The sequence below is a fragment of the Ranitomeya variabilis genome, chromosome 7 (genome assembly GCF_051348905.1).
Source record: "Ranitomeya variabilis isolate aRanVar5 chromosome 7, aRanVar5.hap1, whole genome shotgun sequence".
In the NCBI taxonomy this organism is placed as follows: Eukaryota; Metazoa; Chordata; class Amphibia; order Anura; family Dendrobatidae; genus Ranitomeya; species Ranitomeya variabilis.
In genome coordinates, this window is record NC_135238.1 from 194,894,656 (window position 1) to 194,916,620 (window position 21,965).

Sequence of the window (21,965 nt, forward strand, 5' to 3'; positions counted from 1 at the left end):
ATAAAGTGGTCAACCCCTCCGACAAATAGAATACCTTTGGAAGCTTTTTCCTAGGAGGAATTAAAAGCCAAGTGATGTTTTATGGTCTCCAAATAAAAATTATTATATGTAAAATAAAGAAAACCTGTACATTAAAGTGTAGATTAGTCGGTGGCAGCCTTTATAGTAGACTGGTTGGCAAAACAGGAGACATCTTGGTCTATGTTCAGGTTTCCAGCTGCCACCACTATAGGGGCCTAGGAGTTTTCTGAATACATTGCATAAAATACACATATAGGAGGCTCCCTCTAGTAGCAGGTATGCAGAATGATGTTTTAAAGGGAATCTGTCACCAGATTTTTACCACCTAATCTGAAAGCAGCATAATGTAGAGGCGGAGACCCTGATTCTGGTGATGTCAGCTACCGGGCTGCTCAGTGTAGTTTTCATAAAATTATTGTTTTACCAGCAGCAGGTTGTCACTAGAAGACTAGTAGTCCTCCATATTCATGACCTCTGTATAACCCCTCCCACACCGCTGATTGGCAGCTTTTGTGCACATGGGTAGAAAGCTGCCAATCAGTGCTGAAGGGTGGGGTTATACAGGGGTCATGAATATGTCAGAGAAGTGGTAGATCTGCAGCAGGGAAAACAGTGATTATATCAAAGTGACAGCAATCAGCTCAGTAAGTGACACATCGCTGGATTCCCAGTCTCTGCCCCGACATTATGCTGCTCTCAGATGGGGTAGCAAGCACCTGCTGACTGATTCCCTTTAAATAGGTCTATGCAACAGGGTTCTGGGCTTGAAAGGGTTGTACAGGTTTAGAACCACATGGCTACTGTCTTCAAACGCCCCGACCTCTCCTTGGGCTGTTACAGCTCCATCAGCTTAATTGAGCTGATCTGCACTACCAGACTCAACAGTGGGCAAGTGTGGTGCTGTTTCTTTTCTATCCTATTAAAACGATCTCTTAAAAACCACTTGGGCTCCTTTTGGATCTTTAGTCTAAAAATTTAGCAGCCAAATTACTTTTTCGGTCACACTGACTCACCATCTGGTACCCGGGGTAAATGAAAATTGATATTGTAAGTCTGACCACACCTTTGCCTTGCTATGTGGCTCCTGTGTATGGAGGGATGCTGACATTTCCACTGTTGACTGCAACTTATTTTTTTTTTTCTGTTATCAGACACTTTGTTTAACGTCTTCGAAGTTTGTTGCTCATCTCGTTAATCAGAATGTGGTAAGTAAAATGTCATCTTCTGTTTCCATAGTTGTGACCTGAGTTTGACAGTAGGAAAAAGCTGCTGCATCTCTTAAAGGGGTTGTCCACTACTCAGACAACCCCTTCCCAATCAGCATGTTTGCCCTCTCCTCCCCCAGTAAAATAACACTTAGGGTAAGCTCACACTAGGCTTTTTTTTTTCAGCGTTTTTTCACTGCTATGTAATAGGATGACTGCTATATATTAATATGATACAAATTTTGATGGGGTGCTTCTTAAATAACTAACATATCCCACATGTCTGCTTACATCAGCATCGTTTTGTAAAATGATCTGTTATTTTGTTAGGATGTTAGAAACTTTAAAATTGTAATAGTAATTTTTGTATTTTTTTTTAGTAAACGTACAAAAGTTATTTTTTCAGTGACTTGTTCAGTTTTGAAGTGACTTTGGAGGACGCGTATATTGGAAATGCTCAAATTGATATAATTTAAAACCAGCACCCCCTCTTCATATTCAAAACTGCTGTCAGATAGCTTATTAACCCTTCAGGTGCTTTTCAGGAATTAATGCACAGTGGCATAACAGGAAATAATTTTTTTTATTTTTTATCACCTAAATGTCGCTAACCTCTGAACAGGTTACTAAAGCCGGCAGACTCTAAAGTCATTTTGGCCATAAATTGCCATGGCAAACACCAGAACCACACATCGAGATCTAAGGGTGCCGATGAGGTTAAGTGCCCCCACGCTGTTAACCATTAATACACACCGTAGCATCTAAGGGGGTTAAAGTGCCATTGTCGTGCCAACAACAATCGTGTCTGAGGCAGCAGGGTGTCAGCTATAGTGTACAGCTGACATCTGCATTTTTATCCAATCGGGGATGCTATTCAATTATATCTTAGGTCAGTCGTATTGGTAGTCAGTAAGGAGTTAAAGGGAATCTGTCAGCAGATTTCTGCTCCTTCATCTTAGAGCAGCATGATGTAGGCAAAGAGAACCTGAATCCAATGATGTATCACTTAGTTTACTGGGTGCAGCCGTTCTGAAACAATCCAGAGTTTTTCGATTTAGAATGGAGCAGAGCTGAGGAAGCTAACCCCGCCCACACCAGGCTCTTTACATACAATGTGTATAGACAGTGAGGTGCCTATCACTGGAGGGGCGTGTTGGACTAGCATCCACTCTGCTGTGTCCCAGTAATGATAAGCTCCTGGTGCTAAAACAATCATTGCAAGCAAACGAAACCTCGGAGCTTGGTAAGAGAGGCATCGCTGAAATCTGTGTTTTAACCCCTACAGCATGCTGTCTTCAGATTACATAGTAAAAACCTGCTGACAGATTCTCTTTAAGTAAAACAAAAAATGTAGCTACTTTTTATGACTTTTCAATGTTAATGTGAATTCAGTGGCCACATCGCAGCTAAAAACCACGTCAGAGTGCAGGTTTACAGCAAGTCGGCTCAGTTTACTAATTGATTGTTAATGCCATGTATTTTTGGAGGAAAGCTACAGTTTCAACTGCAAAGCCAGTGCCCATTACCGAATGGAAAACTTCTATTTTGTTTTTAAAATTCCCTTTTTTTCAGCCGTGGTGAAGCCTCTTCCTGTAATCACACCAAAAGATTTAGACTGGTTACAAGATGGCGCTGCATTTTTTTTTACCAATATACCCGTTTACAGTTGAAATTTACCATTTTTTGTTGTAACTGTGTTTTCCTCCGAGCCCCTGTAATTTATGATAAATGTGTAGTGTCTGCCTCGGTGTGACCACCCTGCGATTATGATGTTTGCTGCCGAGGAGTTGGTCGTTTTAGCATAAGCGAAGGCATTTCTCTGTGCTCTTCATTGCTTCAGGCCCACGAGGTGCTGGCACTGGAAATGCTGACATTGCTGTTGGAGAGACCTACAGATGACAGTGTTGAAGTTTCTATTGGTTTTTTAAAGGAAAGCGGTCTTAAGCTAACTCAAGTAACCCCCAGAGGTATAAATGGTAAGTGTTTGCTGTGCCGTCTCTTTACTGTGTCAGGACACTTTACTTTGCTCATTAACTTTAATGTTTGGAAAGAGGTGAACTGTAGCCCGAGCGCGGTGCTGTGAATATCCAACATGGGAGTCGCTGAATACATTATGCCTAAAACACCTTTACAATGAATGCTGCTGACGTAGATCACCCACCACAAGCTTTTTTTATATACATAGCTTAGTAAAATATAATAATCTGTATTTATTTGCTTAAAGCATAAAAATGATACATTTGTGAAATTCTTTTTGTCTTCGGATGACACTGTTTCTGGTGTTGCAACTCGGCTCCGGTAAGACTACTTTCACACTAGCGTCGTGCACTGCACGTCGCAATGCGACGTTGCTAGCAGTGCTAGCAGTGAATGCGCCGCACAACGGGGGCAGCGGATGCTGTTTTTTCAAGGCATCCGCTGCCCCATTGTGAGGTGCGGGGAGGCGGGGGCTGAGTTCCGGCCGCGCATGCTCGGTCGGAAAAGACGGGAACGACGCACCAAAAAACTTTACAAGCAACGTTTTTTGGTGGCGACAGTCCGACGCAACCGTCGCACGACGGTTGCGACGTGTGGCAAAGCGTCGCACTGTGTCGCTAATGCAAGTCAATGGAGAAAAAACGCAGCCTGCAAGCACTTTTGCACGATGCGTTTTTTCTCCAAAACGACACATAGCGACGTGCAGTGCACGACGCTAGTGTGAAAGTAGCCTAAAGTGAATAGAGCTGACCTGCAGTACCACACGGAACCCATGGGCAGAGGTGGCGCTGTTTCTGAAACTGAGCAGTCATGTTTTCCTGATCCTAGACAAGCCATTTAAAGCATTGCTGCAGTACAAAATAGATCCTTACGTACAGTATCTGATGTTAGAGCTCAGCCATTTTTTTCCCGCAGACCTCTTTTTAATTTTAGGACGATATCATTATCTGCCGTGTTAGATAATGTTACTGCAACCTTATCACCAGTCGCTGTTTGGATGAGTTTATTCGCTCACACTGGGCTCTTATCTCCATCAAAGCTCTCCAGTAACAGAATGAATTAGTGCAGAGGCTGCTGTGATCACAGGACTTTCAATACCTAGAAAGTTCCCGAAACCTCCTTGTTTGTGCAAGATATTCAAGTTATTGTAGATGTATCTCTCTCAGCAAGAAGAACCTAAAGATATGTAATAATTTAAGTCTACTTTTACATTGCACCATATTAAAATGGAGTGTTGTCACCAAGTGTTCCCTGGAACCTTCCTAGCGCGCGGCAAGAATATCTCTCGCTTGTCAGATTTGCCTTTGAGAGCTTGTGAAAATCTGAGAGGTTAAACCTTTGGGTGCTCTTTTGGCTGATATTAATGGTTATTAAACAGAGGACATCTCCAAGGTATTATCTTCATTCTGAACACATGTATTTCCTCAGCTGTTAAGTGCTGTCTTCTTCCCCCCTGCAGCTATATTCGAGCGTCTCCGGAACATCCTTCACGAGTCGGAGATAGACAAACGTGTCCAGTACATGATTGAGGTTATGTTTGCGGTAAGAAAGGACGGCTTTAAGGATCACCCAGTTATCCCCGAAGGACTGGACCTGGTGGAGGAGGAAGATCAGTTTACACACATGCTTCCACTAGAAGATGATTATAATCCAGAAGATGTCCTTAGTAAGTCCTAGCATTGCATAGATCACTCCACTGATGAAAGTCTCTGGCAGCTGGAAATTGACTTCTCTGCAAAATGTGTGTTTGCGACATAAATCAGGATCATTCTGTTGCACGGAGATTTCTCATCCCTGAGCTGTTTCTCTTTATGACACCGTTTCTGTTACAACAAATCTCTTATGCTTTTCTGTGTACTACTTCTATGCTGTAGTCAGAAACCTCTGCTATAAAGCCAGAATGCTGCAATCATTCACTTCTGTCTAAGCCCTCTTATGTAAATGCAATGTGTTCCTGAGACTGGCTCTCGTATTCTTATTTCTTTGTAAAAAAAACAAAAAAACTGCTGCTTACCAGCCTTGAGAATAAAGGCCCAATGCAAATCAAACTAATGTAAGCTGAACCCGACCATATTGAAGGTTCCCATTGCCCTGCCCCCATCCCTACAGATGATATCCTTATTCTACCCTCAGGCTATGTGCACACGTCAGGATTTCTTGCAGAAATTTTCCTGACAAAAACCGGACATTTCTGCCAGAAAACAGCATGCATTTTTTTCGCTTTTTTTCGTGCGTTTTTGACGCCTTTTTTTGTGCGATTTTTTTTTTTTCCAAATGCATAGAATTGCTGGAAAAACGCCGAAAATCCGCAAAATTAATGAACATGCTGCTTTTTTTACCGCAATGCTTTTTTTTTTCGCGGAAAAAAATGCACCATGTGCACAAAACATGCAGAATGCATTCTAAATGATAGAATGCATAATGTATGCGTTTTTAATTAGTTTTTATTGCGAAAAAACCTGAACGTGTGCACATACCCTAAAAGATAATGGGGTGGATAAGGATCTGACACATCCAATTTCTTGCTGCCGATCCCTTTGTTCTTGATGAGATAAGCCTCCATTAGAGGAGGCTGGCAATATATCTCTCATAGAGAACACAGGAACACTCGGCAGAACTAGCAGTCCTGTATATGGTGGAGTCAGGAAAGATGGCTGCTGGCCGAACAGCTGCATTCTATTTTGTAAAGGGACTGTAAGAGAGATCCCGTCACATATCACAATCTTCAGCCGCTTGGTGTTCATGGAATTGCACCACAGTTTACAGGGGTTGTGCTGTCTAAAACTACAAGTCTGCAGTCACTTCATGCGACTGCAAACTTGCTAATCCTCTCCCCGCACCGACTGCATTCTGTGAGGATTCTCCTTTCCGGTGGTCTTGTGACCAGAAGTAGGCGATATGCATAATCCTGGCCACAATATGACTAGACTGTTATCGGCCTCTCTCCACACACTTGCATTGAGTAAGGCCGTGCCCATCTAGTCAGATTGTGGCCAGATCACATACTTGTGGTCAAATGTCCGCCGTTCCTGGTGCTCACAGGAGAATTCTCGCCTGATATGAGAATTCACAAGTCTGCAGTCACGTAAAGTAACTGCAGACTTGCAGTTGTAGACTGGACAACCCCCTTAACATGCACAATGAATGGCCGGGAGTAGGGTTGAGCGACTTTTGCTCTTTTAGGATCGAGTCGGGTAAAAAGTCGGGGGGCCGACCGACACCCAATGCAAGTCAATGGGGATTTTTTTTTTTTTTTCTCTCTCTCTCTCTCTCTCTCTCTCTCTCTCTCTCTCTCTCTCTCTCTCTCTCTCTCTCTTCCTTCATTGGCTGAAAAAGTGTCGGTTAAAGCGTCATATGAAACGCAACTTTGGCGCGAAGATCGCTGACCGCATGGCTGATCCCACCCTGGGATCGGCTTGGGTTTCACAAAACCCGACTTTGCCGAAAGTCGGCGACTTATGAAATTGACCGATCCGTTTCGCTCAACCCTAGCCGGGAGTGTTGTAAGTCATGATGAATAATTGTTCATAGTCATCATAATTATTACATAATTTGCAGAAACTGTCATGTAAATGTAAAATAAATTGTGGTGCATTTTGATTGAAATTTCCCATTGAATCGTCTTAACGGCGTTAATTTTTTTTCTCCTGTGTGGATGGGATTTTTTAAACGCTCATCCTCTTTGCTGCTGACTCCCGGTGGAGCACCTAGGGTTCGTGCTCTTAAAGGGGAGCACTATAGCTTAGAGGCATTTAATGTAAGTGTTCACCTGCAAGATGGCTCCTAGTCAATAGCTGGGAGGCATCTTGATTAACAGGCACCCTTCCCAATAGGGAGCTGCCAAGCAACACTTTCTGTCATTGGGTAGTGTAGTGTTCTACTAGTGAAGTTGTGAGGTCCCCTGATTCCAATGTGGCCAGTGTCATGAACCCAAGTCCCTGATTGTAGTGCAGTCAGTCTTGATCCCGAGTTCCCTGGTCCTAGTGCAGCAAGTGCCTGTACGTGTTTTCCATGTCTCGGGCTGCTACAACAAGTCTCCGGAGCCGCATTGGCGTTACCTGAATCAAGTCCTGTCTCTCCTTGTCAATAACTGTTCTTCCAAAGGATCCTGAACCTCTCAGTCTGAACGGAGCCCGAGTCCATATCCATGTCTGCGCACCTGACCCTTGAGGTCAGGAGCTACAGTACTTGGGGACTGCTTAGGAGTAGTACCTGGCGGCTACCTGCATCCAATCCTGACCTGGTAGCCACTTGGGTACGCCTTTTCCTAGGTGAGCCCGACCCTGTGGCATAGAGGGTTCATGAAACTACATGCTCCACCTGCGCGCGTGACAGGTTCCACTGTAATCAGATGATTTTGCTAGGCTGCTAATACTAATGGCTATTAATTTCCTCCTTTATTGGGAAGTAGCAATGAACTGTAAGACATATATCTGACGGCTGTTGGAATGTAAAACGGGTCAGTAAAGCTACCCCATGCACACTAGACTAATGTCAGTAAAGCCCCGCACACACACTAGACTAATGTCAGTAAAGCCCCCCACACGCACTAGACTAATGTCAGTAAAGCCCCCCACACGCACTAGACTAATGTCAGTAAAGCCCCCCACACGCACTAGACTAATGTCAGTAAAGCCCCCCACACGCAGTAGACTAATGTCAGTAAAGCCCCCCACACGCACTAGACTAATGTCAGTAAAGCCCCCCACACGCACTAGACTAATGTCAGTAAAGCCCCCCACACGCAGTAGACTAATGTCAGTAAAGCCCCCCACACGCACTAGACTAATGTCAGTAAAGCCCCCCACACGCACTAGACTAATGTCAGTAAAGCTACCCCATGCACACTAGACTAATGTCAGTAAAGCCCCCCACACGCACTAGACTAATGTCAGTAAAGCCCCCCACACGCACTAGACTAATGTCAGTAAAGCTACCCCATGCACACTAGACTAATGTCAGTAAAGCCCCCCACACGCACTAGACTAATGTCAGTAAAGCCCCCCACACGCAGTAGACTAATGTCAGTAAAGCCCCCCACACGCACTAGACTAATGTCAGTAAAGCCCCCCACACGCACTAGACTAATGTCAGTAAAGCTACCCCATGCACACTAGACTAATGTCAGTAAAGCCCCCCACACGCACTAGACTAATGTCAGTAAAGCCCCCCACACGCACTAGACTAATGTCAGTAAAGCTACCCCATGCACACTAGACTAATGTCAGTAAAGCCCCCCACACGCACTAGACTAATGTCAGTAAAGCTACCCCATGCACACTAGACTAATGTCAGTAAAGCCCCCCACACGCACTAGACTAATGTCAGTAAAGCCCCCCACACGCACTAGACTAATGTCAGTAAAGCTACCCCATGCACACTAGACTAATGTCAGTAAAGCCCCCCACGCACTAGACTAATGTCAGTAAAGCCCCCCACACGCACTAGACTAATGTCAGTAAAGCTACCCCATGCACACTAGACTGTCAGTAAAGCCCCCCACGCACTAGACTAATGTCAGTAAAGCCCCCCACACGCAGTAGACTAATGTCAGTAAAGCCCCCCACACGCAGTAGACTAATGTCAGTAAAGCCCCCCACACGCAGTAGACTAATGTCAGTAAAGCCCCCCACACGCACTAGACTAATGTCAGTAAAGCCCCCCACACGCACTAGACTAATGTCAGTAAAGCCCCCCACACGCACTAGACTAATGTCAGTAAAGCCCCCCACACGCACTAGACTAATGTCAGTAAAGCTACCCCATGCACACTAGACTGTCAGTAAAGCCCCCCACACGCACTAGACTAATGTCAGTAAAGCCCCCCACACGCACTAGACTAATGTCAGTAAAGCTACCCCATGCACACTAGACTGTCAGTAAAGCCCCCCACGCACTAGACTAATGTCAGTAAAGCCCCCCACACGCAGTAGACTAATGTCAGTAAAGCCCCCCACACGCACTAGACTAATGTCAGTAAAGCCCCCCACACGCACTAGACTAATGTCAGTAAAGCCCCCCACACGCACTAGACTAATGTCAGTAAAGCTACCCCATGCACACTAGACTGTCAGTAAAGCTACCCCATGCACACTAGACTGTCAGTAAAGCCCCCCACACGCACTAGACTAATGTCAGTAAAGCCCCCCACACACACTAGATTAATGTTAGTAAAGCCCCCCACACGCACTAGACTAATGTCAGTAAAGCCCCCCACACGCACTAGACTAATGTCAGTAAAGCTACCCCATGCACCCTAGACTAATGTCAGTAAAGCCCCCCACACACTAGACTAATGTTGGCCAAGTCTTCTGATCTTGGCACGATGGGCTGACAATCTGATGTGTATGGGGACCTCTGTACTCGCCCATGACATGTCTGGAGGAGAGAAGGAGAAGACGTGTTGGATTTCCAGTGGTTGATCCTTTTCTTCTACAAGACATAATTTGCTGGCGCAGGATTCCAGCAGCAGCTCTTGTAAAAGAAAGAATTGATCCGTAGCAGATTCTAAGCTGTAAATGACACAGTCCAAAAAAGCCCAAAATCCACTGGTCTAATTAAAGTCCCAACCCAAAAATGGATGGAGAGCACTCAACAGGGGCAGAAAATATGAAAAATTCCACACTGTTTTGTGTATGGAGCAGTAAAGGAAGTTTTTCGATGTTTTCTACCCCTGGTGAGTGCTGTCCATCAATGTTTGGGTTCTGGCAGCAGCTCAGTCATAGGGTGAGTCAGGAGAGCGCCGTGGACAATCTATATGGGGGTCTTGGGTACTAAAATAATAAAAATAACTGGGGAACCAGGTGATGCATCCTTATAGGTCAAGGAGGTTCTGGAGATGGGACCTCCCCCTGTAAGGCAGGGTAACACCACGCATTTTACTTATTGCTTGCATTTCTTTGCCGTCAGTCTCATGTGATAAGTAATCCCCTGAATTTTGTTTTAGATGTCTTCAAGATGGATCCAAATTTTCTTGAAAACGAAGAGAAGTATAAGACCATTAAAAAAGGTGCGTAATAATACAAGATGAGGCAATAAAGTACAAGGGTTGTGGGCAATCATTAATGAATTCTAGTATAGATACAGTATGCACCTTGCGTAAAGCTAATAGAGCTGTGCGCCCACTCGCTGCGTTGTGCTTTTCCCTGTAGCAGAGGAGAGGCACATACTTATTTACAATGGAAATTCATCCGGTATTTTTAATAAATCTGCGGTATGATGTAGTTGTCATTGCTGGAATGTGCATAATAACTCTACATCCGAAAACCAACAATGCCATTAAATCTCTGGAGAGAATTTATTACTATTATTTGGTGTCGGTGAAGAAAAATACTTCTGTGCAGAGAGAACATTGGCAGCGAGGGGCCTGACTCCGGACCCACGTCCCTGCCCTCCGCCTAAGTGTTCAGCTTTAGTTTTATTGGTTTCTGTGTCATTGGGAAGGAATTCAGTGTGGGGCTTGTTTCTTTGTGCTCAATTTGTAGATTCATTTTCTGTTTAATGAGTTTTATTTCCTTTTGATTTTAAGAAATTTTGGATGAAGGTGACAGCGATTCCGAAGGCGAAGAGGGAGGGAGTGATGATGACAGCGATGAAGATGACAACGACGAAGCAGCAGAGGAAGGCGGCGAGGAAGGTTGGTGCTTTCATTTGGTTTATAGAATGTAATATTTGCAAGACCTTAAAAAAAAAATGTTTAAACAGTCCTCTTCTCCTTTTGTATATTTCCCTGGTGGGAGATGGTCATCGGGGCCTTCTGCTGGTCTCTGCTCTACAAAAAGCAGAGGTATTAACGTACATGGAGTCAGCAGTGTTCTGCGAGTTTCCAGTACTTTATTTTGGCGGGTCCTGAGTATATGTGTTTTTTTTTTTTTATAAACTAAATACTCCTTGCTAGGGCTTATTACAAAGAAATGTGTGCCGCAGGGTGACCTTACTAAGTAGTCAGCTTGTTACAGAGCTATTTATGAGGAACGGTTGGGGTTCACATTTCAGCTTTCTTTATGGATATTATTGCAATCTTATAATTTCCTCCTACACAACGTTTGCTGTCAATGAATGGAAACACCCTTGTTTTCTAAAGGCTGACCATTTTTACACATCTATTGATACTCGGACTGAGCTGTAGGTTGGTGTAATGTTTCGGTATAGATAGAAGCTACCAATCTGTAAGCGAGGAGCTCTGTGCCGCAACCAGTGAAGTGATTTAACCCCTTAACGATGGACAATGTACTTGTATGCCCCTCGTCAGGGTAGTCGGTATAGAGCTAACACAGGAAATGAGCTCGAACCATCCCCATCAGCCATCATTTGCCATTAACCCCTTCCCGACATTTGACGTACTATCCCGTCGAGGTGGGGTGGGCCCGTATGACCGCCGACGGGATAGTACGTCATCATCGATCAGCGGCGCTCACGGGGGGAGCGCGGCCGATCGCGGCCGGGTGTCAGCTGCATATCGCAGCTGACATCCGGCACTATGTGCCAGGAGCGGTCACGGACCGCCCCCGGCACATTAACCCCCGGCACACCGCGATCAAACATGATCGCAGTGTACCGGCGGTATAGGGAAGCATCGCGCAGGGAGGGGGCTCCCTGCGGGCTTCCCTGAGACCCCCGGAGCAACGCGATGTGATCGCGTTGCTCTGAGGGTCTCCTACCTCCCTCCTCGCCGCAGGTCCCGGATCCAAGATGGCCGCGGCATCCGGGTCCTGCAGGGAGGGAGGTGGCTTACCGAGTGTCTGCTCAGAGCAGACACTTGGAAAGCCTGCAGCCCTGCACAGCAGATCGTCGATCTGGCAGAGTGCTGTGCACACTGCCAGATCAATGATCTGTGATGTCCCCCCCTGGGACAAAGTAAAAAAGTAAAAAAAAATTTTTTCCACATGTGTAAAAAAAAATAAAAAAAAAATTCCTAAATAAATAATAATAAAAAAAATATATTATTCCCATAAATACATTTCTTTATCTAAATAAAAAAAACAAAACAATAAAAGTACACATATTTAGTATCGCCGCGTCCGTAACGACCCAACCTATAAAACTGCCCCACTAGTTAACCCCTTCAGTAAACACCGTAAGAAAAAAAAAAAAAAAACGAGGCAAAAAACAACGCTTTATTACCATACTGCCGAACAAAAAGTGGAATAACACACGATCAAAAAGACTGATATAAATATCCATGGTACCGCTGAAAACGTCATCTTGTCCCGCAAAAAAAAAGCCGCCATACAGCATCATCAGCAAAAAAATAAAAAAGTTATAGTCCTGAGAATAAAGCGATACCAAAATAATTATTTTTTCTATATTTTAGTTTTTATCGTATAAAAGCGCCAAAACATAAAAAAATGATATAAATGAGATATCGCTGTAATCGCACTGACCCGACGAATAAAACTGCTTTATCAATTTTACCAAACGCGGAACGGTATAAACGCCTCTCCCAAAAGAAATTCATGAATAGCAGGTTTTTGGTCATTCTGCCTCACAAAAATCGGATTAAAAAGCGATCAAAAATGGTCACGTGTCCGAAAATGTTACCAATAAAAACGTCAACTCGTCCCGCAAAAAACAAGACCTCACATGACTCTGTGGAGCAAAATGTGGAAAAATTATAGGTCTCAAAATGTGGAGACGCAAAAACTTTTTTGCTATAAAAAGCGTCGCTGGTTTCACACTTGCGTTTTTGTCTGCAGCGTTTTTTGCACAAAAAACCGCATGCGTTTTTTCCCTATATTTGACATTGAAAACGCATGCGGTTTTTTTGTACGCATTTGGTCGCGTTTTCAAACGCATGCGGTTTTTTTCTGCATGCGTTCATTTTCAGAAATACAACCTGCAGTATTTTCTTGCGTTTTTAAGCACATGCGTTTGTTTGCGTTAAAAACGCATGCATTTTTATCGAAAAAAAACAGAAAACACACTGAAAAGCCACCCACCACCATCAAGGTGATAAAGGGATCCAAACCCTAACCCTAACTCTACCCCTAACCTCACCCCTAACCGTTTAATGAACATTTTCTGACAGTCATAGTGCCACGTATTTCAGTGCCACGTATTTCAGTGCCACGTATTTCAGTGCCACGTATTTCAGTGCCACGTATTTCTGTGCCACGTATTTCAGTGCCACGTGTTTCAGTGCCACGTATTTCAGTGCCACGTATCACGTATTTCAGTGCCACATATTTTAGTACCACGTATTTCAGTGCCACGTATTTCAGTGCCACGTATTTCAGTGCCACGTATTTCAGTGCCACGTATTTCAGTGCCACGTATTTCAGTGCCACGTATTTCAGTGCCACGTATTTCAGTGCCACGTGTTTCAGTGCCACGTGTTTCAGTGCCACGTATTTAAGTGCCACGTATCACATATTTCAGTGCCACGTATTTCAGTGCCACGTATTTCAGTGCCACGTATTTCAGTGCCACGTATTTCAGTGCCACGTATTTCAGTGGCACGTATTTCAGTGCCACGTATTTCAGTGCCACGTATTTCAGTGCCACGTATTTCAGTGCCACGTATCACATATTTCAGTGCCACGTATTTCAGTGCCACATATTTCAGTGCCACGTATCACGTATTTCAGTGCCACGTGTTTCAGTGCCACGTATTTCAGTGCCACGTATTTCAGTGCCACATATTTCAGTGCCACGTATTTCAGTGCCACGTATTTTAGGGCCACGTATTTCAGTGCCACGTATTTCAGTGCCACGTGTTTCAGTGCCACGTGTTTCAGTGCCACGTGTTTCAGTGCCACGTGTTTCAGTGCCACGTATTTAAGTGCCACGTATTTCAGTGCCACGTGTTTCAGTGCCACGTATTTAAGTGCCACGTATCACGTATTTCAGTGCCACGTATTTCAGTGCCACGTATTTCAGTGCCACGTATTTCAGTGCCACGTATTTCTGTGCCACGTATTTCAGTGCCACGTATTTTAGTGACACGTATTTTAGTGACACGTATTTCAGTCACGTTTAGGGTTAGGGTGAGGGGTAGGGTTAGGGTTAGGGCTAGGGTTGGAGGTAAAGTTAGGGTTAGGGTTTGGATTACATTTACGTTTGGATTAGGGTTGGGATTAGAATTATGGGTGTGTCAGGGCTAGGGGTGTGGTTAGGGTTACCGTTGGGATTAGGGTTAGGGGTGTGTTTGGGTTAGGGTTTCAGGTAGAATTGGGGAGTTTCCACTGTCCAGGCACATCAGGGGCTCTCCAAGCGCGACATGGCGTCCAATCTCAATTCCAGCCAATTCTGCGTTGAAAAAGTAAAACAGTGCTCCTTCCCTTCCGAGCTCTCCCGTGCGCCCAAAAAGGGGTTTACCCCAACATATGTGTTATCAGCGTACTCGGGACAAATTGAACAACAACTTCTGGGGTCCAAGTTCTCTTGTTATCCTTAGGAAAATAAAAATTTGGGGGGCTAAAAATCATTTTTGTGGGAAAAAAAAGATGTTTTATTTTCACGGCTCTGCGTTATAAACTGTAGTGAAACACTTGGGGGTTCAAAGTTCTCACAACACATCTAGATAAGTTCCTTGGGAGGTCTAGTTTCCAATATGGGGTCACTTGTGGGGGGTTTGTACTGTTTGGGTACATCAGGGGCTCTGCAAATGCAACGTGACGCCTGCAGACCAATCCATTTAAGGCTGCATTCCAAATGGCGCTCCTTCCCTTCCGAGCTCTGTCATGCACCCAAACAGTGGTTCCCCCCCACATATGGGGTATCAGCGTACTCAGGACAAATTGGACAACAACTTTTGGGGTCTAATTTATCCTGTTACCCTTGTAAAAATACAAAACTGGGGGCTAAAAAATCATTTTTGTGAAAAAAAAAAAGAATTTTTATTTTCACGGCTTTGCGCTATAAACTTTAGTGAAACACTTGGGGGTTCAAAGTTCTCAAAACACATCTAGATAAGTTCCTTGGGAGGTCTAGTTTCCAATATGGGGTCACTTGTGGGGGGTTTGTACTGTTTGGGTACATCAGGGGCTCTGCAAATGCAACGTGACGGCTGCTGACCAATCCATTTAAGTCTGCATTCCAAATGGCGCTCCTTCCCTTCCGAGCTCTGTCATGCGCCCAAACAGTGGTTCCCCCCCCACATATGGGGTATCAGCGTACTCAGGACAAATTGGAAAACAAATTTTGGGGTCCAATTTATTCTGTTACCCTTGTAAAAATACAAAGCTGGGTGCTAAAAAATCATTTTTGAGAAAAAAAATAAAAATTATTTTCACGGCTCTGCGTTATAATCTGTAGTGAAACACTTGGGGGTTCAAAGCTCTCAAAACACATCTAGATAAGATCCTTAGGGGGTCTACTTTCCAAAATGGTGTCACTTGTAGGGAGTTTCAATGTTTAGGCACATCAGGGGCTCTCCAAACGCAACATGGCGTCCCATCTCAATTCCAGTCAATTTTGCATTGAAAAGTCAAATGGCGCTCCTTCCCTTCCAAGCTCTGCCATGCGCCCAAACAATGGTTTACACCCACATATGGGGTATCAGCGTACTCAGGACAAATTGGCCAACATTTTTTGGGGTCCAATTTCTTCTCTTACCCTTGGGAAAATAAAAAATTGGGGGCAAAAAGATCATTTTTGTGAAAAAATATGATTTTTTATTTTTACGGCTCTGCATTATAAACTTCTGTGAAGCACTTGGTGGGTCAAAGTGCTCACCACACATCTAGATAAGTTCCTTAGGGGGTCTACTTTCCAAAATGGTGTCACTTGTAGGGAGTTTCAATGTTTAGGCACATCAGGGGCTCTCCAAACGCAACATGGCGTCCCATCTCAATTCCAGTCAATTTTGCATTGAAAAGTCAAATGGCGCTCCTTCCCTTCCAAGCTCTGCCATGCGCCCAAACAATGGTTTACACCCACATATGGGGTATCATCGTACTCAGGACAAATTGGCCAACATTTTTTGGGGTCCAATTTCTTCTCTTACCCTTGGGAAAATAAAAAATTGGGGGCAAAAAGATCATTTTTGTGAAAAAATATGATTTTTTATTTTTACGGCTCTGCATTATAAACTTCTGTGAAGCACTTGGTGGGTCAAAGTGCTCACCACACATCTAGATAAGTTCCTTAGGGGGTCTACTTTCCAAAATGGTGTCACTTGTAGGGAGTTTCAATGTTTAGGCACATCAGGGGCTCTCCAAACGCAACATGGCGTCCCATCTCAATTCCAGTCAATTTTGCATTGAAAAGTCAAATGGCGCTCCTTCCCTTCCAAGCTCTGCCATGCGCCCAAACAATGGTTTACACCCACATATGGGGTATCATCGTACTCAGGACAAATTGGCCAACATTTTTTGGGGTCCAATTTCTTCTCTTACCCTTGGGAAAATAAAAAATTGGGGGCAAAAAGATCATTTTTGTGAAAAAATATGATTTTTTATTTTTACGGCTCTGCATTATAAACTTCTGTGAAGCACTTGGTGGGTCAAAGTGCTCACCACACATCTAGATAAGTTCCTTAGGGGGTCTACTTTCCAAAATGGTGTCACTTGTAGGGAGTTTCAATGTTTAGGCACATCAGGGGCTCTCCAAACGCAACATGGCGTCCCATCTCAATTCCAGTCAATTTTGCATTGAAAAGTCAAATGGCGCTCCTTCCCTTCCAAGCTCTGCCATGCGCCCAAACAATGGTTTACACCCACATATGGGGTATCATCGTACTCAGGACAAATTGCACAACATTTTTTGGGGTCCAATTTCTTCTCTTACCCTTGGGAAAATAAAAAATTGGGGGCAAAAAGATCATTTTTGTGAAACAATATGATTTTTTATTTTTACGGCTCTGCATTATAAACTTCTGTGAAGCACTTGGTGGGTCAAAGTGCTCACCACACATCTAGATAAGTTCCTTAGGGGGTCTACTTTCCAAAATGGTGTCACTTGTAGGGGGTTTCAGTGTTTAGGCACATCAGGGGCTCTCCAAACGCAACATGGCGTCCCATCTCAATTCCAGTCAATTTTGCATTGAAAAGTCAAATGGCGCTCCTTTCCTTCCGAGCTCTGCCATACGCCCAAACAGTGGTTTACCCCCACATATGGGGTATCAGCGTACTCAGAACAAATTGTACAACAACTTTGGGGGTCCATTTTCTCCTGTTACCCTTGGTAAAATAAAACAAATTGGAGCTGAAATAAATTTTGTGTGAAAAAAAGTTATATGTTCATTTTTATTTAAACATTCCAAAAATTCCTGTGAAACACCTGAAGGGTTAATAAACTTCTTGAATGTGGTTTTGAGCACCTTGAGGGGTGCAGTTTTTAGAATGGTGTCACACTTGGGTATTTTCTATCATATAGACCCCTCAAAATGACTTCAAATGAGATGTGGTCCCTAAAAAAAAATGGTGTTGTAAAAATGAGAAATTGCTGGTCAACTTTTAACACTTATAACTCCGTCACAAAAAAAAATTTTGGTTCCAAAATTGTACTGATGTAAAGTAGACATGTGGGAAATGTTACTTATTAAGTATTTTGCGTGACATATGTCTGTGATTTAAGGGCATAAAAATTCAAAGTTGGAAAATTGCAAAATTTTCAAAATTTTCGCCAAATTTCCATTTTTTTCACAAATAAACGCAAGTTATATCGAATAAATTTTACCACTAACATGAAGTACAATATGTCACGAGAAAACAATGTCAGAATCGCCAAGATCCGTCAAAGCGTTCCAGAGTTATAGCCTCATAAAGGGACAGTGGTCAGAATTGTAAAAATTGGCCCGGTCATTAACGTGCAAACCACCCTTGGGGGTGAAGGGGTTAACAGTAGCAAGTGGAGCTGAGCTCTGCACGCTGCTGTCATTTTTGTTAAATGCAACTATACATCTGACAGTGTCTTTTACAGCGTGCGACACGAGGGCGAGCCATTCCACGCGCCCTCCGGCCCCCTCACAGCATGATTGTGGTGTGCTCTGCTGAAGATCCTCATGCCTGCAATGACTCTGCTTCTATGAAGACCAGAAAAAATTAACTTCCCACCACTAAGTCCGTAAACGTCTAACATATCAAAAGTAGTGTTGAGCGATACCGTCCGATACTTGAAAGTATCGGTATCGGAAAGTATCGGCCGATACCGGCAAAGTATTGGATCCAATCCGATACCGATACCCGATACCAATACAAGTCAATGGGACTCAAGTATCGGACGGTATTCCTGATGGTTCTCAGGGTCTGAAGGAGAGGAAACTCTCCCTCAGGCCCTGGGAACCATATTAATGTGTAAAATAAAGAATTAAAATAAAAAATATTGCTATACTCACCTCTCCGACGCAGCCTGAACCTCAGCGAGGGAACCGGCAGCGTTGTTTGCTTAAAATTTGCGCTTTTCTTTCCTTACGTGAAGTCCCGGCTTGTGATTGGTCGCGTGCCGCCCATGTGACTGCAACGCAACCAATCACAGCAAGCCGTGACGTAATTTCAGGTCATTCAGTATTTTAAAATTACGCTCCGGCTTTGTGATTGGTTGCGTCGCAGTCACATGGGCGACGCAACCAATCACAGCAAGCCGTGACGTAATTTCAGGTCCTTAAGGATTTTAAAATTACGTCCCGGCTTTGTGATTGGTTGCGTCGCAGTCACATGGGCGACGCAACCAATCACAAGCCGTGACGTCACGGGAGGCTGGACACGCGCGCATTTTAAAGTGCGCGCGTGTCCAGCCTCCCGTGACGTCCCGGCTTGTGATTGGTTGCGTCGCTGTCAACCAATCACAAGCCGGGAGGCTGGACACGCGCGCATTTTAAAATGCGCGCGAGTCCAGCCTCCCGTGACGTCCCGGCTTGTGATTGGTTGCGTCGCTGTTAACCAATCACAAGCCGGGAGGCTGGACACGCGCGCATTTTAAAATGCGCGCGAGTCCAGCCTCCCGTGACGTCCCGGCTTGTGATTGGTTGCGTCGCTGTCAACCAATCACAAGCCGGGAAGCCATTTTAAAATGCGCGCGTGTCCAGCCTCCCGGCTTGTGATTGGTTGACCGCGACGCAACCAAATCACAAGCCGGGAGGCTGGACACGCGCGCATTTTAAAATGGCTTCCCGGCTTGTGATTGGTTGACAGCGACGCAACCAATCACAAGCCGGGACGTCACGGGAGGCTGGACTCGCGCGCATTTTAAAATGCGCGCGTGTCCAGCCTCCCGGCTTGTGATTTGGTTGCGTCGCTGTCAACCAATCACAAGCCGGGAGGCTGGACACGCGCGCATTTTAAAATGCGCGCGAGTCCAGCCTCCCGTGATGTCCCGGCTTGTGATTGGTTGCGTCGCTGTCAACCAATCACAAGCCGGGACGTCACGGGAGGCTGGACACGCGCGCATTTTAAAATGCGCGCGTGTCCAGCCTCCCGTGACGTCACGGCTTGTGATTGGTTGCGTCGCCCATGTGACTGCGACGCAACCAATCACAAAGCCGGGACGTAATTTTAAAATCCTTAAGGACCTGAAATTACGTCACGGCTTGCTGTGATTGGTTGCGTCGCCCATGTGACTGCGACGCAACCAATCACAAAGCCGGAGCGTAATTTTAAAATACTGAATGACCTGAAATTACGTCACGGCTTGCTGTGATTGGTTGCGTTGCGGTCACATGGGCGGCACGCGACCAATCACAAGCCGGGACCTCACGTAAGGAAAGAAAAGCGCGAATTTTAAACAAAGAACGCTGCCGCTTCCCTCGGTAAGGTGCAGGCTGCGTCGGAGAGGTGAGTATAGCAATATTTTTTATTTTAATTCTCTCTTTTACACATTTTTACATTAATGTTGTTTCGATACCGATACCCGATACCACAAAAGTATCGGATCTCGGTATCGGAATTCCGATACAGCAAATATCGGCCGATACCCGATACTTGCGGTATCGGAATGCTCAACACTAATCAAAAGCTAAAATGGATTAACCGGTCGGTGCAAAATTCCATAAAGGGGAAAAGAAAAAAAATCGAAAACTCAGATTTGCATTTTTTTTTTTGTGACTTTCTGAATCTTCACCACTTAAAAAAAAAAAAAAAAAAAATCCAAGTATGGTATCACCGTCATTGTACTGACTTTGGATATATTTTTCCGGTTTTACATTACATTGCATGGTAAACAAAATTGATGGTGTACATAACAACTCCTCTCACAAGAAAGAAAAAAAGACTTCATAAAACTGTCGGTAGAAAAACTAGAATGAGAAAAAAATAAACAAAAAATCATCTAGTTGTGTACATTTTTACTTTGTAAATCAATAGTACCCATGAAAACAAGAACCGTTGCTAAATTTGTGTCACTTTTTTCCCTCAAATCTGGCGTAAATATCACTAATAAGTTTTCCCAATTATATTAATCTGGACAGACTGTTCTTGACAGTCTAGGGACACAGAATGATGGATTCACTTTTCGGTGTTATTTTTTTTTGTCTTTTTTTTAAGATTATCTGTCGACAGTGTTGGTATTTGCATTGCAATTTATATAATGAAGAAGCAAAAGTGATGATTCCATTTCCTACATAAATGTAAATATATTCGTTCCATATCTTCATGGAGGAAAATTAAAAACGGGGATTTAAAAATGAGGTAAACCCTCGGGGGATTGGTTTTCCATAGTTCTGGTAGAGCTGTGACCTCGGACTAGTGAATAATGTGCTGGAGAGTGATGAAATGCTCGTCTGGCAGACTGGATGGGTGTTGGAGAAGTGGCACAGGCAATGCCCGCGTGATACACGTTGGCACTGAGAAGACTTTGAAGATAAATTGAGGCAGGAGCTGAGGTAATATGGAATAATGATGAGCTCATTGCACACATCCGTCCGCCTCCACTTTGTTTTTCCGTCCACATTTGTGTCTAGCTTCACTGCAGATGTCCCAAGTTCTAGTATTGAAGTACGGGTAAAAGAAAAAGGGTCGATGAAAAAGAACTGATACACAGTCATGGTAACACATCTGCTTTATCAATAAGTCATGTATATTATGTAGAAAGGGGGATTTGTTAAATGCACTTTTTTTTTATGACTAGGAAAAGTGGTGAGTGAAGGAAAAAAGGATTTGCTTACATTTAGTGATGAGAACATGGTAGGATAAGGTGTTATCTGAGCATGCTCAGATGCTAAAATAGTGACTTAGGCGTGCTCGAAAAATGTGTTTGAGCCCCCGCTCCTGCATGTCTGCTGCTGTTCAACAGCCACAACACACACAGGCATTGCCTGACAAACAGACAATCCCCTCATGTGTTGCGGCTGTTGAACAGCTGCGAGACATGCAGGAGTAGGGATCCCAACATGTTTTTGACCACGCCGAAGTCACTGTTAGTACCTGAGCATGCTCAGATAAGGCCGCTTTCACACTTCCGTCTTTCAGCTCCCTTCACAATCCGTCGTTTTTTGAGAATGCAGGATCCTGCAAAAAAAATTTTTTCTTTAACCTGGTTTGTGTTGTGTATGTGTTTCCGCTGCGAAGACGCATACCTAACAGGTGCACATAGGCTCAACGGGGCCGTCAGAAAGACAGGCCCAGTGCACACATTTTCCACAATCTGCACAGGATCCGTCATTTCAACGTCTTGACGGATCCTGTGCAGATTTGGAAGACGGAAGTGTGAAAGAAGCCTAACATCTTATCCGAGAACGTTCGCTCATCATTTCTAGCTTTCTAAAACCAGCGCCACTTTTATTCTTGGACAGTGTCTGGAATTACAGCTGAGCCCTATTCATTTCAAGCAGGATTGAGCCACAAAACCAGATGCAGCTTTTAGACACCCGTTGCACATCTTACCTTA

The 21,965-nt window shown here is 44.2% G+C and overlaps 1 protein-coding gene across 1 annotated transcript in view; it reads left to right on the forward strand.

Moving 5' to 3' along the window:
* Positions 1-21,965, forward strand: part of CWC22 (CWC22 spliceosome associated protein) — an 88,183-nt gene that overhangs the window by 19,093 nt on the left and 47,125 nt on the right. The window contains exons 7-11 of the mRNA XM_077272599.1: positions 1,173-1,226; positions 3,067-3,202; positions 4,663-4,869; positions 10,150-10,212; positions 10,732-10,839. Of these exons, the coding sequence (XP_077128714.1) occupies positions 1,173-1,226; positions 3,067-3,202; positions 4,663-4,869; positions 10,150-10,212; positions 10,732-10,839 (568 nt within the window). The remainder of the gene's footprint in view (positions 1-1,172; positions 1,227-3,066; positions 3,203-4,662; positions 4,870-10,149; positions 10,213-10,731; positions 10,840-21,965) is intronic.